General features: G+C 46.7%; 1 protein-coding gene across 3 annotated transcripts in view; it reads right to left on the reverse strand.

The window, feature by feature from the left end:
• Positions 1–14,766, reverse strand: part of ZNF185 (zinc finger protein 185 with LIM domain) — an 84,752-nt gene that overhangs the window by 19,150 nt on the left and 50,836 nt on the right. For 2 of the 3 annotated variants that reach the window (XM_066356114.1, XM_066356112.1), the window contains 3 exons: positions 12,795–12,890; positions 11,827–11,916; positions 5,708–5,905 (listed from right to left, as the gene is read on the reverse strand). In XM_066356114.1, the coding sequence (XP_066212211.1) occupies positions 5,708–5,905; positions 11,827–11,916; positions 12,795–12,890 (384 nt within the window). The remainder of the gene's footprint in view (positions 1–5,707; positions 5,906–11,826; positions 11,917–12,794; positions 12,891–14,766) is intronic. The other variant, XM_066356113.1, reaches the window with a different exon arrangement.

A 14,766-nucleotide genomic window follows, 5' to 3' on the forward strand; every position in this document is an offset into this window, starting at 1 on the left:
AGGCACACACACGTGCGCCACGAGGCACATAGAGGGCTGGTGTATGTATTGTGGTCATTTGTTTTTGCCGCTAGGACTTCTTGTCTCCTTTTTTTTTTTTTTTTGTATTTTTCTGAAGCTGGAAACGGGGAGAGACAGTCAGACAGACTCCCGCATGCGCCCGACTGGGATCCACCCCGCACGCCCACCAGGGGGCGATGCTCTGCCCCTCCGGGGCATCGCCCTGCTGTGACCAGAGCCACTCCAACGCCTGGGGCAGAGGCCAAGGAGCCATCCCCAGACAGAGAGGAAGGAGGGGGGGGCGGAGAAGCAAATGGGCGCCTCTCCCATGTGCCCTGGCTGGGAATCGAACCCGGGTCCCCCGCACGCCAGGCCGACGCTCTACCGCCGAGCCAACCGGCCAGGGCCTTCTTGTCTCCTTTATGTGAAGTAGTTACTGCTGTTATTATGGGGCAATAGCATTTTCATGCCCCCCCCCACTTTTTTTGCAGATGAAAAATCTGAGGCGAGGATCCCTTTGCAGCTCATAAATGGCAGTCAGGATGGAACTTCAACCTGCTCCCCTTGGCTCAATCTGATCATGTACCTTCCTCTAGATTTCCTATCTCTAAGTCTGGGGATCAGAGGTGGGATGGAAGCAGTAGCTAGAGCTCATCGCTTAAACATCCTGTTTAAAACAAACCAAAGTCTTTTTCAAGTTCAGCCACCCTCCCTCCACCTCTGTTGCTTCTTTTCCCCCAACAGCCAAAGTTCTTGAAAGAGCCGTCAGCACTCCATCTTTTCACTTTTTCATTCTCTTATCACTGTCAACTTTCCACATAAGCTACTATGGCTTCCCAAAGTCCCAAACTATCGGCACCAAAGGGTCCCTACATCCCTGTGTCCAGACCTACCTATAGGTACCCTTTAAGAAGCCCTTAGCCTCGGCCCTGGCCAGTTGGCTCAGTGGTAGAGCGTCGGCCTGGCGTGCAGGAGTCCCGGGTTTGATTCCCGGCCAGGGCACACAGGAGAAGCGGCCCATCTGCTTCTCCACCCCTCCCCCTCTCCTTCCTCTCTGTCTCTCTCTTCCCCTCCCGCAGCAGAGGCTCCATTGGAGCAAAGATGGCCCGGGCGCTGGGGATGGCTCCTTGGCCTCTGCCCCAGGCGCTAGAGTGGCTCTGGTCTCAGCAGAGCGACCCCCCCCCCGCCCCGGAGGGGCAGAGCATCGCCCCCTGGTGGGCATGCCGGGTGGATCCTGGTCGGGCACATGTGGGAGTCTGTCTGACTGCCTCCCCGTTTCCAGCTTCGGAAAAATGCAAAAAAGAAAAAAAAAAGAAGCCTTAGCCTCATCCGAGGCTCTCCAGGATCTCAGAAACCTCCGAATCAACCATCTGAAGCTGAGAAAAAACGCAACTGGAAACTATCTGGATATTTTATACAGGTAGATGGGCTTTGGAGAAACCCTGACTAATATTTGCTTTCTTGATTCCTCACCTCAAAATTAGTTTACAGTTTCCATAAGATTTACATATCAGGGCAAAAAAAAAAAAATTCTTAAAAGCCTCCTCTACAAATACTAGCAGGAAGTTTTACTCTTCATACTCAGCAAGTAACTTCAACTTGTCCCATCTGTCGAAAACACAATTCTGATAAAAATAAAAAACAAGGCAAAGAGGGGAACCAATTCTTATATGAACCACTGCATTTTGTATTTCTATGTTTATACCTGACTCATGGCTGGAGATTTAGAACTAAAGCCATAAGAAATCCATTAGTTTCTGCCAGTGTGTTTATGTGCTGTATTCCCCATGTATAAGACGCACACTTTTTTTGGAAAACTTTGAGGTTTGAAAACTGGGTGCATTTTATACAGTGGTTGTAGATTTTTTTTTACTTGCATTTCCCACTTTTTCACACTTGTTTTTGCGCTCATTGTTGAAGACAGTGATTCGTCATCAGACACAGATGAGGACCAGCTAATAGATGGGAGCTTTTGAAAGTGATGAGGAGTTGTATGAATTTTATGACGAATAAAACTTGAGTTCAATAACTTTATGTAATACATTTTTTTTCCAAATTCGGGCCCCAAAATTAAGGTGCGTCTTATACATGGGAGCGACTTATACATGGGGAAATACAGTATCTAGGTATGTTACATAGTGTAATATTTTCTTGACTCTGGATAGTATTACCAAATTAACTTAAAATCCCTTATGCTTTATTTCAATTGACTTAGAGATAAATAAGCACTTATATTACTTAAATATTCCTAAACCTCTCATAAATTAAAGAAACAATTCCTAATACTTTGAATGTTAAAAATAAAGCATTCTTATAAAAACTAGCGCAAATGTTTTAAAAAATTCAAGTTCAAAGAATTTAGGTAAATCTTTGCTGAACAAGAGTAGTTTAATATTGTTAGTTTAATTAAAAACAAACAAATAGCTATGTCTTGTGAGTTATAAACATTACAGCTAACACAAGCATACATTTTCATTCTACTTGGGTGTATTCTTCCTAAACAAAAAACAGGTTTACTGGTGAATAAGCTAGTATGATATCTACCAGATGTTTCACATTATAAAAATATAAATTTGCTTTTAACCAAACTGAGTCATTATTCTGAAAACTTTATTTCAACGCTAATTATGTTTTATCAGCTTTAAGACAGTTTCCAAGATCTTTTTGGTAATTTAAAATCTTAGACTTGTTAAATTAATTAATAACTATTTATGAAATATCTATATCATTTTTAAGTAAGATAAAACACTGAAATATTAGCTACTAAGTCTAATTTTAAGTTTACATACTTTTTGCTTATTTATTGTAGCAGAGAGGGGTTGTTTTTGGATTTGTTAATAAATGTGTTCATTTTTCCACACTGAAAAAATCCTACAAAAAGCAGAAACTATAAATTTTTATGGGATATATATTCATAAGCTTTACTAGTCTGCTACAAAATGCTGTATATGACAGACAGTTCAAAATGATCTACCTCCTAATTTTCTCTGTAAGATAGAGGTTGCTAATAGTTAAACTTATAATTAGTATGTATAAATGAGACTACTAAAAATAATAATGGCAAAGGGGAATGTTAGAGTTAAATTAGCCCCTATAAAACTCAAATTTCCTTCACTCACCTCCTATTAGGGCAGCTTCTTCAGTAAACATTTCCCTGCCCCACCTCCTCCTCCCCCTAAGCAACTCCCCACCCTGGGAAAGTACTGTAAGGTTGTAGTTAATTTGCTTGGTATTCTCTCTCTTTACAATTTCTTGATCTTCACTTTGAAATGTAGCAAAAAGTTTACCTTTGCAGGAATGTCTGGGAAAGCTTACCTGGGGGAGGAACCTGACCATTAGGGGAGTTTAAATCACAACAGTTGTTTGTAAAAGCCTAGTCACAAACTGAGGTCCCAGCTATTTCTGGGAGACTGACTTCTTGCCTGTCTTGAAAATTTATCAAGGGCACCAAGCCTGTGCTACATCAAAGAACTTGTGTCTCTGTGGCAAGATTTCCCCTCCTCCTGCTCATCATCAAGTCAGTGATCGAGGCCACAAACCGCTGATATGATAATCTGAGTATGTCCAGGTACAAGTGACCCCAGTAACTTTGGTCTGGGCCCCTATAGGGCCTGGGGCTAAGGATCGGCAAAGGAACCAAGGACAAATTGGATATTCTTACGTAAGAAAACCTTTTATTTAATAGGAGAACCTGGCTCTAAGAAAATGCTTGCAACAACCCCTGTATCTGATGCTCACTCCCACAGTTCCCTGCTTCCACCCTGCCCAGTTCCAGTCCCTTCCTCTCACTGTCGCCATAGAGATAACTAAAGCATAAATCTGGCTATATCATTCCCCTGCTTAAAAGTTTTCTGGCTCTGTAGGTAGAAATATAAAATGGTATAGCTGCCACAGAAAACAGTGTAGTGGCTCCTCCACAAACAAACATACAAACATACAATTACCATATGATCCAGCAATCCCACTTCTGGGTATACACCCAAAAGAACGAAAAGCAGGATCTTAAAGGGATATCTGGTACATCCATCGTTACTGCAGTATTATTAATAGCCAAAAGGTGAAAGCAACCCAAGTGTCTATCGACATCTGAATGGATCAAGAAAATGCGGAGCCTGAGCAGTGGTGGCGCAGTGGATTGAGCGCTGGCCCGGGCTGCTGTGGCTTTATTGACTTCTGGCTGAGCAGAAGTCTTCTAACTGGTCGTCTGACTCACACTGTTGTACACCGTCTGGCCTGATCCTATACACTGTAGCTGGAAAAAAAATCTTCTTACAAATCAAGTCCATCACCTTGCTCTCCTGAAAGTTGTCAGTGGCCTCTGGGGCATCAGAAGGAGAGTCACATTCCTTAGCCTAGGGTCACACTCCTTAGCCTAGGAGCAGGCGCCTGCTCAGCTCCCTCTCAGCACATCCCACCAAGCCACCAATTAACCCTTCCTTCACCCCAGCCATCCTGTTTCTGTATTCCTTCTCAGCATGCCCATCTGGCAAAAATCTTCTATCTCCAACCTCATGCCATCTGTGAAGAAAGCCTCTCTTGACACTGCCCCATCCACCCAAAAAGAAACCCACTTCACCTTCATCTACAGGTTGCACTTTTTGCATCCCCTCTTGCTAAGAGGAACACTAAATGATGTAGGAAGCCATATGATATGGCAGGAAATCCAAAGTTGTTTTCTCAGTAACTTTGATCTGGGCCCCTACAGAGCCTGGGACTAAGGATCGGCAAAGGAACCAAAGACGAGTTAGATATTCTTAAGTAAGAAAACCTTTTATTTAATAGGAGAAACTGGCTCTAAAAATAGCCTCCTATCTAAGTATGGAATCTCTACAATATAAGAACCCCAGTACCATGAAGATGGATGAACATTTTTATCTCCACAAGAGAAGTCACAAGGACCACATCCTGTATCCCGGGGTAGTAAGAGTCTTGGCTCTCCCCTTCCAGCATTTCTGTCTTGTGTGATAAACTGTGCTTGGATGTGTGGAAATAGTAACGGATTCCAGTTGCTCTCTCTGAAATTTCCAAGAAATACAAGCTCACTGCATCTTAATCTGTAAGCATGTTTGTCAACTGGATAGGGCATGAAGCGTAGGGATCAGCATTTCAAATGTTGTCAGGAGAGCCTTGGTTTCACCACTTCAACCCATACCAGATGGTCACCTCCAGTCACAGTCACACGTGCCCTCTCTCACTCATGCACACTGACACACCAACACACTGCCAATCCTAATCCCACTGTCACCTGCAATGCCACTGTCACCCTCTCTATGCCCGCTTACTCATGCTTTCTCACCCTGACCTTCTCTCTTGCTGTTTTGCCCTGTTGCTTTCTCTCACTCACCGGGCCCCATCAACACACAAATAGCCTTCATCTACTTGGGATACCCAACCTGCGCTTCATGTATCCTCTGGGAGATCTCTTTCCTGCTCCACACTTCAGGAATTAGCCAGCACTTATCTCTGGGGACAAACACCTGTTCACACAAGAGGCTTCATCCCAGCTCCATGCACCACAGGAAACCCCTTGACACTGTTCTACGCCCAGGGAGTCACCTCTCTAATCCCACATGAGGCAGGAGCACCTGGTGTGTGATGTGACAGGCACTATCATGAACGTAGGGTGAAAGCAGGCCCGATCTGGGCCATGGAGCCTGACAAAGTTCCAGCTTGGGCAGGCAGGAACTCAGCACAGTATAGCTCTTACCTGCTGGCCTGGCTCTCAAATTCCATGAGCTGCTGGGGTCTTCTGGGGCTGCTCTGCCGCTCCGGTGTGCTGGGGTCTTCAGGCTGCTGGGTGAGTGCAGCTGGGTCTTCCCGGCCACCTCTCGGGGCTCCAGGCTTCTCCTGCCAGGCCTCTCCCAGCTTGGTGACTACATTCTTCTTCTCAAAACCAGCCAAGGAGCTGAGGAAGAGTGAGTGCACTTATGGAGTGAGTGTTGTGGGACTAGTCCTTGCTCACCCACTGCAAGCTGATGTCGCCTCCTGTGGGCATAGCAGCTCCTCTCCCAGAGGATGGGGAAGAGAGGAGCCCAGCACTGCCCCCATATTGGGAATCAGTCTGTCTCCTCTTCAGGAGGACCCCAGCATGGCTACTGCCTTCCCACCGACAAAGGCCATTCTCAGCATGTACTAGGTGAAACCAGAGGCTTTGATGCTTTTTCCACTCCTGAATTCAGGGGAGGGAGTGGCTTCTCGGCTGTCCCAGGCATTGAGCTCTTCAGGGGGTCTTTCCTGGTCTCACATGACACCAACACTTGCACACCTCTCCCATCACTATCTCCCATCCTAAAGTGTTGCCAAGGGCATTGTTCTCTCTGCTGGTGCCTCTTCTAGAAGTTCTACCCTATGTGATGGTGCTGCTGCTTGGTGGCCTGAGGTCATATACCTACTAGGCCAGAGGCAAAGACTGAGTCAGATTATTGAGAGTAGGCACCCAGCATTCCATAAAATGAAAACCAAGTTCACCATAACCTTGATTCGTGCTCATTCTGAACTCAAACCTCCCCAGAACAGCAGCCTGCCTTCAAGTGATGGTGGGGCTACCTGAGGACAAGACCACACCACCAGCTATCTCCAGCCCTGGTACTCTTTATTTATGAAAGTTAATCTTGTAGTAGGCAGGCTCCCTGCCTTCAAGTTGGAAGAACAAGGGAGCAGTGACCATAGCTTTTGGAGAGCATGACCTGAAAGCAATGTAATCCTTCAGCCTCAGGTGGAGGGAACCAAAGTTGTTCACAATGAATAAATGTGCTTAAAGTTTACCTGTTCTTTAGGCAGAAAGAACATCAACTTGAAACACACAGATTGCAATATAATACAGAGGAAAACAGCTTATGTTTTTGTTTTTTTTACAGAGACAGAGAGAGAGTCAGAGAGAGGAATAGATAGGGCAAAGCCAAATACCACCTCCAGCAGTACCTGGCAGATCCGCAGGCAAATGAGTACTGTACCTCTGTACTGCTTCTACATACAGATAGGCTGCTGCAGCCAACCAGATACCAGAAATGGTCTGCTAAGATAATGCAAGTCCTTTAACCAGCAGGATATCTTGACACACTCCTTCACCTCTGCTTATGGCATACATGCTTGGGCCAAAAATAAATCTGGAAGGCCCAAAGAATTTGTCTCTTGATGCTGGGAGCCCTGAGCTAGCTTTACCATGGACTTAATAATGAGTCCTGTTCCATCCTATGTCCCCTACAGAATTATGATGATACGAGGTTGTTCTCAGCAAGTTTGTTAATAAAGCCAAGATTCTCTGCAAAGAGCAATTTGGGGGTCTACTGCAACTTAGGACAAGTTGATGAATAATGCTCCTTCACCCTCGACCTCAAGTCCTTAGAATTATAGATGCAACAACCCATTTGACCCATAAAAAGAAAATCTTAGTAAAATGTCACAGAAAATCATGCTGAGCAATGTAAAAGCCTACAGGTCTTCCAAGCCTGTAATGAATTATCTGGAAGTCAAGTGTTTAGATAATCAAGGAAATACTTCTGGCTGCAACTAGATCAAAGATCTAGTAGCCTGATACAGCTATTGGCAATTCTCGAAACAATCACACTCTCTGCATGGAAGAAAATAACCCTTTTAACTCTTATACTACCTCCAACACTTTTCTATTGGTTGACAACAGTTGTTCACAATGAATAAATGTGCTTAAAGTTTACCTGTTCTTCAGGCAGAAAGAACATCAACTTGAAACACACAGATTGCAATATAATACAGAGGAAAACAGCTTATGTTTTTGTTTACAGTGGGGAGAATACAAACTACTCTATTAAGTGAGATCAGGTCAATAAATCTGCTAAAGGGGAGCAGAGACCAGCTCTTCAAGTGTCCTTGAATAGCTATGGTGGAAGGAGGTGTTCCTTGAGCTGCCTTAAGTTTTTATAAACTTTGTTCCAGGAAATGCTTTACACATACAAACTTACTTAACCCTCACTCACAACAACCCTGCGTGATAGGAACTATTATTACATCCTTTCTAAAAGAAATTGAAACACAGAGCTGATGATGTACCCAGGACACAGAAAGAGTGACAAAGCTTAAATTTAATACCAAGCATAGGAGTCCATGCTCTTAATCACTGCACCATACCACCTCTTCCTGTACGTGTGATGAAGCAAGCCCAAGTTAGAGTAAGGCAGAATTCCTCAAGTTTGACAAGTTCAACTGTCCTGCATAATCTCCCTGCTCAACCCCATCACCTTTTCTCACCCAACTCTTGGTAACTAAGCCTGTCCTTACGGATCCTCAGAACCCAGAGCAGGTAGGTCCGTCCTAAGGTTCCTTGTACAAGAGTGGTCCAGCTGCCCTCCCTACGTGTCACAGCCCCTGCCGCTGGACAACTCTGAAGACCAGGGTTCAGTGTCCAGCAACGACTGACTCCAGGGTACTCTGCCAAACAGGATCGGGTCACAGAAGCTCCTTTCAGCTCCTCTCGGGCACCCCATCACCTCCTCTCTTCTGCCTCCGCAAGGACTGCGGTGGTAGGAGGGGCTTCAATTCCAAAGACACTGGGATACCAGGTTCAACAGGGCTGAGAAAGGACAGCAGGAGCCTAGGGTGGCCCCTTCCACCTGTGATCCTCTTGTGCCATCTAGCGGCTGGCGCGGGAACGACCACAACAGAAGCGCCAGGGAAGCTGTTATCACCCAGGTCAGCCATTTCGCTTTGTGGATGGTCGCGCTTCCCCATATGCACTGCGACCAGAGCTTGTGGCTGCAGGAAATGGAGGCCCCCACGGGCGCATATGCCGAGCGCAAGCGCGCACACACACGCAGCCACACTGGCACATACACGCATGCCAAACGCAGGCGCACAACAAACGCAGTTGCGTGCATTTGCCCAAGCACGGCACACGCACGCACGCACGCTGAGCTTGGAGCACATACGGATTACTAGCACAGGTGCGCGCGCATGCCCAGTGCAGGCACATGAGTTGCCCAGACCTCCCCCACCCCCCCACCCCCCCCCCCCGCCCCGGAAGATTCCTGATTTATCTCTGAGTCCACCCGTTTTTCTTCCTCATCCAGAATCTCCCGGCTTCCCACAGAGATTTTGAAAGCTCTAGAACAGGATTTGTCACCTTCGCTACTGTTGATATTTTGTACTGGTTAACTGTGGTGGGGGCTGCCCTGTGGTGTAGTAGCATCCTCCTCCAAGCTACTCATGCATGCCCCCGTCCCTCCCAACCACGCCAAAGACAGACGCACATACGCACACCGGGCCAAGACGCACGGACGCATGCCAAACGCAGGCACGTGCAGGCACGCCGTACACAGCATGCAGGCACACCAAACGCAGGCACGTGCAGGCACGCCACACACACACACACACACACACACACACGTATGCATGCCCCGCTCAAGGCGTACACACGCACAAGTACACACAGAAAGGTCACACACACACACACACACGTATGCATGCCCCGCTCAAGGCGTACACACGCACAAGTACACACAGAAAGGTCACACACACACACACACACACACACACACACACACACACGTATGCATGCCCCGCTCAAGGCGTACACACGCACAAGTACACACAGAAAGGTCCCATCCCAGACTAGATGCAAACGCGCACAGGCACACATTTGCACTCGTTGCCCAGACTCCCCCCCCCCCCCCCTGAAGATTCCTGATTTATCTCTGAGTCCACCCGTTTTTCTTCCTCATCCAGAATCTCCCGGCTTCCCACAGAGATTTTGAAAGCTCTAGAACAGGATTTGTCACCTTCGCTACTGTTGATATTTTGTCCTGGTTAACTGTGGTGGGGGCTGCCCTGTGGTGTAGTAGCATCCTCCTCCAAGCTATGAGAATCAATAGTATCTCCAGACATTGCCAAGTGACCCGAAGTGGGTGAGGAGGTAGGAGATGCCCCTAGTTCAGAACCGCTACCCTACAGCAGTGGTTCTCAACTTAGACTGGACATGAGAATAAACTGGAAGCTTTTAAAAAGACATTGATGATGAAGCCCTACCCCAGAACAATTAACTCGAATCACTGCCAAGAGTTCAGGGAGCTTTTTGATTTTTAAAAAGACTTCCCGAGTGAGTCTCAAGTGCAGCCAGAGTTGTGAAACACTGTGTTCAAGAAAGTGGGTATTGATTTTGCAAACTTGTACATATTCGAGAAAAGTAGTCCTCAGCCTGGGCTCTAGAGTTAGCAGATCTGGGCTTTATTCCTAGTTCTGATTCTCACAGGAGCCCTGTGTTTCCTCCACTGTTAAATTGCATGAGAAGCCAAATCCTTAACCAGGTTTGGGAAATAGTGAGATCATGCATACAGAATGCTTTACATGTTAACCAGCTAAGAATTACTGGTTCTGGGCTTTGAAAATAGGCTTCAAAGAACAGATTTCATAAACTAGCTTTTTAAAGTTTTTTCCTGAGGTTTTTTTTAAGAGTCTCTTACATTGGGACTCAGCTCTGCCTTTTGTAAGTCCTTGGACAAATCACAAACTTTCTGTGCCTCTGTTTCCCCATCTTACCCATTTCACAGGATTGCTGAGAAGATTATAAAGCAACTAGCAGAACACACTATGGGTATCAGTTATTGTTTTCACTCTATTGTCAGTGCAATTTGAAACAAAAATGTCACATAATAGGGCCTCATACCTTAGAGATCACTTGACTACCCCACCCTCCAGCATCCAAGTTTCAGTGGAGGTCACAGATGTAAAGAAGTAACTGAATATGGTGTGAAAATGCAAAAAAAAAAAAAAAAAAAAAAAAAGGCACTCACCTTTTAAACACCTAAATTAGACCATCTTCCTCTTTAATTTAAACTTGAAATAAAATCCAACCTCCTTATCATAGCCTTCCGAGGCCCTGCTCCATCAATGGTCCCCCTCACTGGTGAGGCTCCCATTACTCTATGCTCTGGAACATACTGGGCATGTTCCCACTGCAGAGTTTTTAGGTTTGTGTTTCCTTATGCAGCTCTTTAATCCTCATGCTTCTCAGAGTTAATTCCTTTTCCTTATAGGAGCTCACCTTAGTCACATCCATTTAAGCAATTCCCTCTTCATTGTCATCACTCTATCTCAGCATCCTGACTATGGTTTTTCAGAGCACTACTCTTCCCAGGAGGCACAGAGCCCTGGGTTCGAAGCCTTTGTTATTCATTCTAATTAGGTGCAAATCTTGCACAAATTGTGTGGAGGACTGTATGAGACACTGTGAGCAGAGGGCAGTGCACAAACCATGTGCCCCGAAGTTAAGTAACTTGTGATCTTTAACAATGTCTGGTATTAAAGACCAGTCAGCCCAGGCCTACCTCAATATCACCCTAAAAGGACCTTCAAAGTTAGTCACACTCAGCTACATACAGTACTCAGGATACACCAGATTGATTGGAGTCCTTTGTATATACTGTTCCCTTTGCTCAGAAGACTCCTATTCACCTTTCAAGATTTATCTGAAAAGCCACCTTCTCCATGAAGCCATCATACCTAATCCCCCTCCCCCTGCTCCAGCACGATATGTTGTTCCTGTCTGTACAGGCTTTGCCCTTATCAGCCATGTCTGATTTATCTGTGTGCTTCAGCCTCCAGCACAGGGAAGTTGCTGACTGAGAGTGGGTGACTTCCTGATTATGCAAGACTTCAGGACTAAAGGCACAATGTAGTGGAACGCTCTGTGGACCCAGAGGCAGAGGCCAGATTGTTTTAGCTGAGGCTTTGGCCCTTGCCATGTGCTTTGGGCCAGCTCACAGGCCTCACTGCTCTCTCCTTTCCAGCCAAAGGTAATGCAAACCTGAGTTGCCTTTCTCCACCACAGAAGCTCAGCACTATTGGCTGATGCCTTACCCCTTCAAGTTTGCTTCCATGTCTTCCAGGTCTGCTGGGCTGTCACTTTTCCTCTCAGCTGGTACAGCAGAGGCTAAAGTGGCACCGAAGCTGAGGAGGGAAGCACACAGGCACACTGAGGCCTCACACCCAAAGGAGACTGGGGGCCCAGGCCTTCCCCTTCCCAGCTGCCTTCTCTCAGGAAAGGGGGGCCTATATCTGTCAATAAAGGCTCGCCGAGCAACCCTGCCATTAGTATGGCACAGATGCCACTGTGAGTGATATCATCTTGTGAGCCCTGGGTGTGGCCTTAGCACCTGAGTTCAAGAAGAAACACTACCCCTAACCAACATAAGGGTTCCTGAGGAAGTCTCCTGATTTTAGATTCCAGTGTCCTTGTCTGACCTATACCTCTTGGAAATCCAGAAAGATTGTCCCTTATTAAATGTTCCACACACCTACAGCAAAACGGCTGCTCCCACTGGTGGACTGGTAGATGAAATAGGGCAGCAGGCTGTAGCCTGGGAATGTACAGCCTCTTCCCATCATATCTTCATGTCCCCGGAGCCGTATGCCCTCCCCAGCGGCCTCTATGTGCTCCCTGGGATTCCTCCCCGTGGCTCCTGCATGCTGGGCCAGGCTGCAGTTCCTATAGGAAAGGTTCCCTGAGACATCCTAGCTGGGTCTCTTCTCAAGCTTTGCCTCCTGGTGTCCTTTTTTTGCCACTTCAACTTGGGTCCCTATGAGTAGATGCTGGGCTGTCCCCTGGCATATCATTTGTCCTCCCTCCCTCACTGCCCCTGGTACATATGTTGAGCTGCAGGTTGGGGAGCCTCCCAACCTTCTGTCTCCTATGGTGATTACCTGATGGGAAGGTGGCATGGAGCTGACAAAATGTGAGGGGTATTCTGGAGCACTGGAGCTGAAGCTGGAACCCTGAAAGCTGTGTCTGGCATCGGGAATGGTCACCAGAGTCACCCCACCCTTACCTGATGGCTGCTGGTCCAGGCTTGCAAGGATGAGAGTTGGCACCGTGCACATCCTCATCATCTAGGAGAGGGGTGAAGCCAGCAGCGCAGCACATCCTGTGGAAGGAGGCCAAGCTTAGTCTGGGTTCAGGACTTTATATCTGTATGTCTATTCCTTCCTGAGAGGGTGGCTTCTGACCTTGACAGATGATGGGAACAGATGAGCTGCTCAAACAGATGCTCAGATCACAAACTCATATCTCACAGTTGCCTGACACAGGGCAGTGTTGCCTGTTAGTTAAAGTCCATGATCCCTGGAGGCACACTGCCCAAATTCAAATCACAAGTTTGCTACCTCCCAGCTGTGTGACCTTGGACACATCACCTGAACTCTTTGGATCTTGGTTTTATCATCAGTGAAATGGAGATGATAATTGTGTCTGCCTCATACGTTTTCTGAAAAGAGTAAATGAGTTAATAAATGTCAAGTACTTAGAATAATGCCTGGGCCCTAGCATGTGCTAACTTGCTCCTGTTATTAATACTGAACGCTGTAGCCATTTACAATCCATATGTATTCATAAACTTGATACAGAATGAATGGGTACTCTCCCTGCTTTCCCAGGAGTAGGCCACATTCTCCATCTCTCAGGCAGGCTGACTCACAGCACGCTAAGCAGTCACAGCCCATAGGGCATTTTATCACCTGTGCAAGCCTGCACCCATCATTTACATAGCACACTCACTAAGAATTTCTGGTGTTTGTTCCTAAACCCATTCACGCCAGTTGTATTTGCAACCATAATCACTAAATTAAGTAAACTCATGAAAATTAATGGAGGTCCCAGCCGGTTGGCTCAGTGGTAGAGCATTGGCCTGGCATCTGGATGTCCCAGGTTCAATTCCGGTCAGGGTACACAGGAGAAGCGACCATCTGCTTCTCCACTCCTTCCCCTCTTCCTTCTCTCTCTCTTCCCCTCATGCAACCATGGCTTGGTTAGAGCAAGTTGGCTCCGTGCACTGAGGATGACTCCATGGCCTCGCCTCAGGTGCTAAAGTAGCTTGGTTGCCAAGCAACGGAGCAACGGCCTCAGATTGGGCAGAGCATTGCCCCCTAGAGGGCTTGCTGGGTGGATCCTGGTCGGGGCACATGCAGGAGTCTCTCTCTTTGCCTCCCCGTTTCTCACTTAAGAAAAAAGGAAAGAAAATTAATGGAAAAGGAGGTTGCTTCTTCCACAAGAAACAACCTTTTCTTTGGAAGACAGTAAAAGAAAGTTTCTTAAAAATCATTATCAAAAGCAGTATAGGTAAGACAACATAAAAGACTGGATTAAAAATCATTGAAATCTAAATAATTCTTCAGCTTATTTTGCAAGTTAATTTGAGGTTTGGCTTCATTTTATTTTTTATTTTATTTATTTATTTTTTTTTTCTGAAGCTGGAAACCAGGAGGCAGTCAGACAGACTCCCGCATGCCCCCGACCGGGATCACCCGGCACGCCCACCAGGGGGCGAAGCTCTACCCATCTGGGGCGTCGCTCTGTCGTGACCAGAGCCACTCTAGTGCCTGGGGCAGAGGCCAAGGAGCCATCCCCAGTGCCCGGGCCATCTTTTGCTTCAATGGAGCCTCAGCTGCAGGAGGGGAAGAGAGAGACAGAGAGGAAAGAGAGGGGGAGGGGTGGAGAAGCAGATGGGCGCCTCTCCTGTGTGCCCTGGCCGGGAATCAAACCCAGGACTTTCACACACCAGGCCGACGCTCTACCACTGAGCCAACCGGCCAGGGCCAGGTTTGGCTTCATTTTAAAGAAACTGAAGGCAGAAAGCAAAAATTCATTTTGTGAAGGTATGTAAGCAAGAAGGATGATCTGAATGAATATTCAAAAATGAAGCAGCCAGCGACCTGAAGATGGCAGCGGAGTAGGCAGACGCACAGACTCCCAGCTCACACCACCGAACTGGATTATAAACTAATTTATGAACAATCAGCGTGAAA

Source organism: Saccopteryx leptura, chromosome X (genome assembly GCF_036850995.1).
Source record: "Saccopteryx leptura isolate mSacLep1 chromosome X, mSacLep1_pri_phased_curated, whole genome shotgun sequence".
Lineage (NCBI taxonomy): Eukaryota > Metazoa > Chordata > Mammalia > Chiroptera > Emballonuridae > Saccopteryx > Saccopteryx leptura.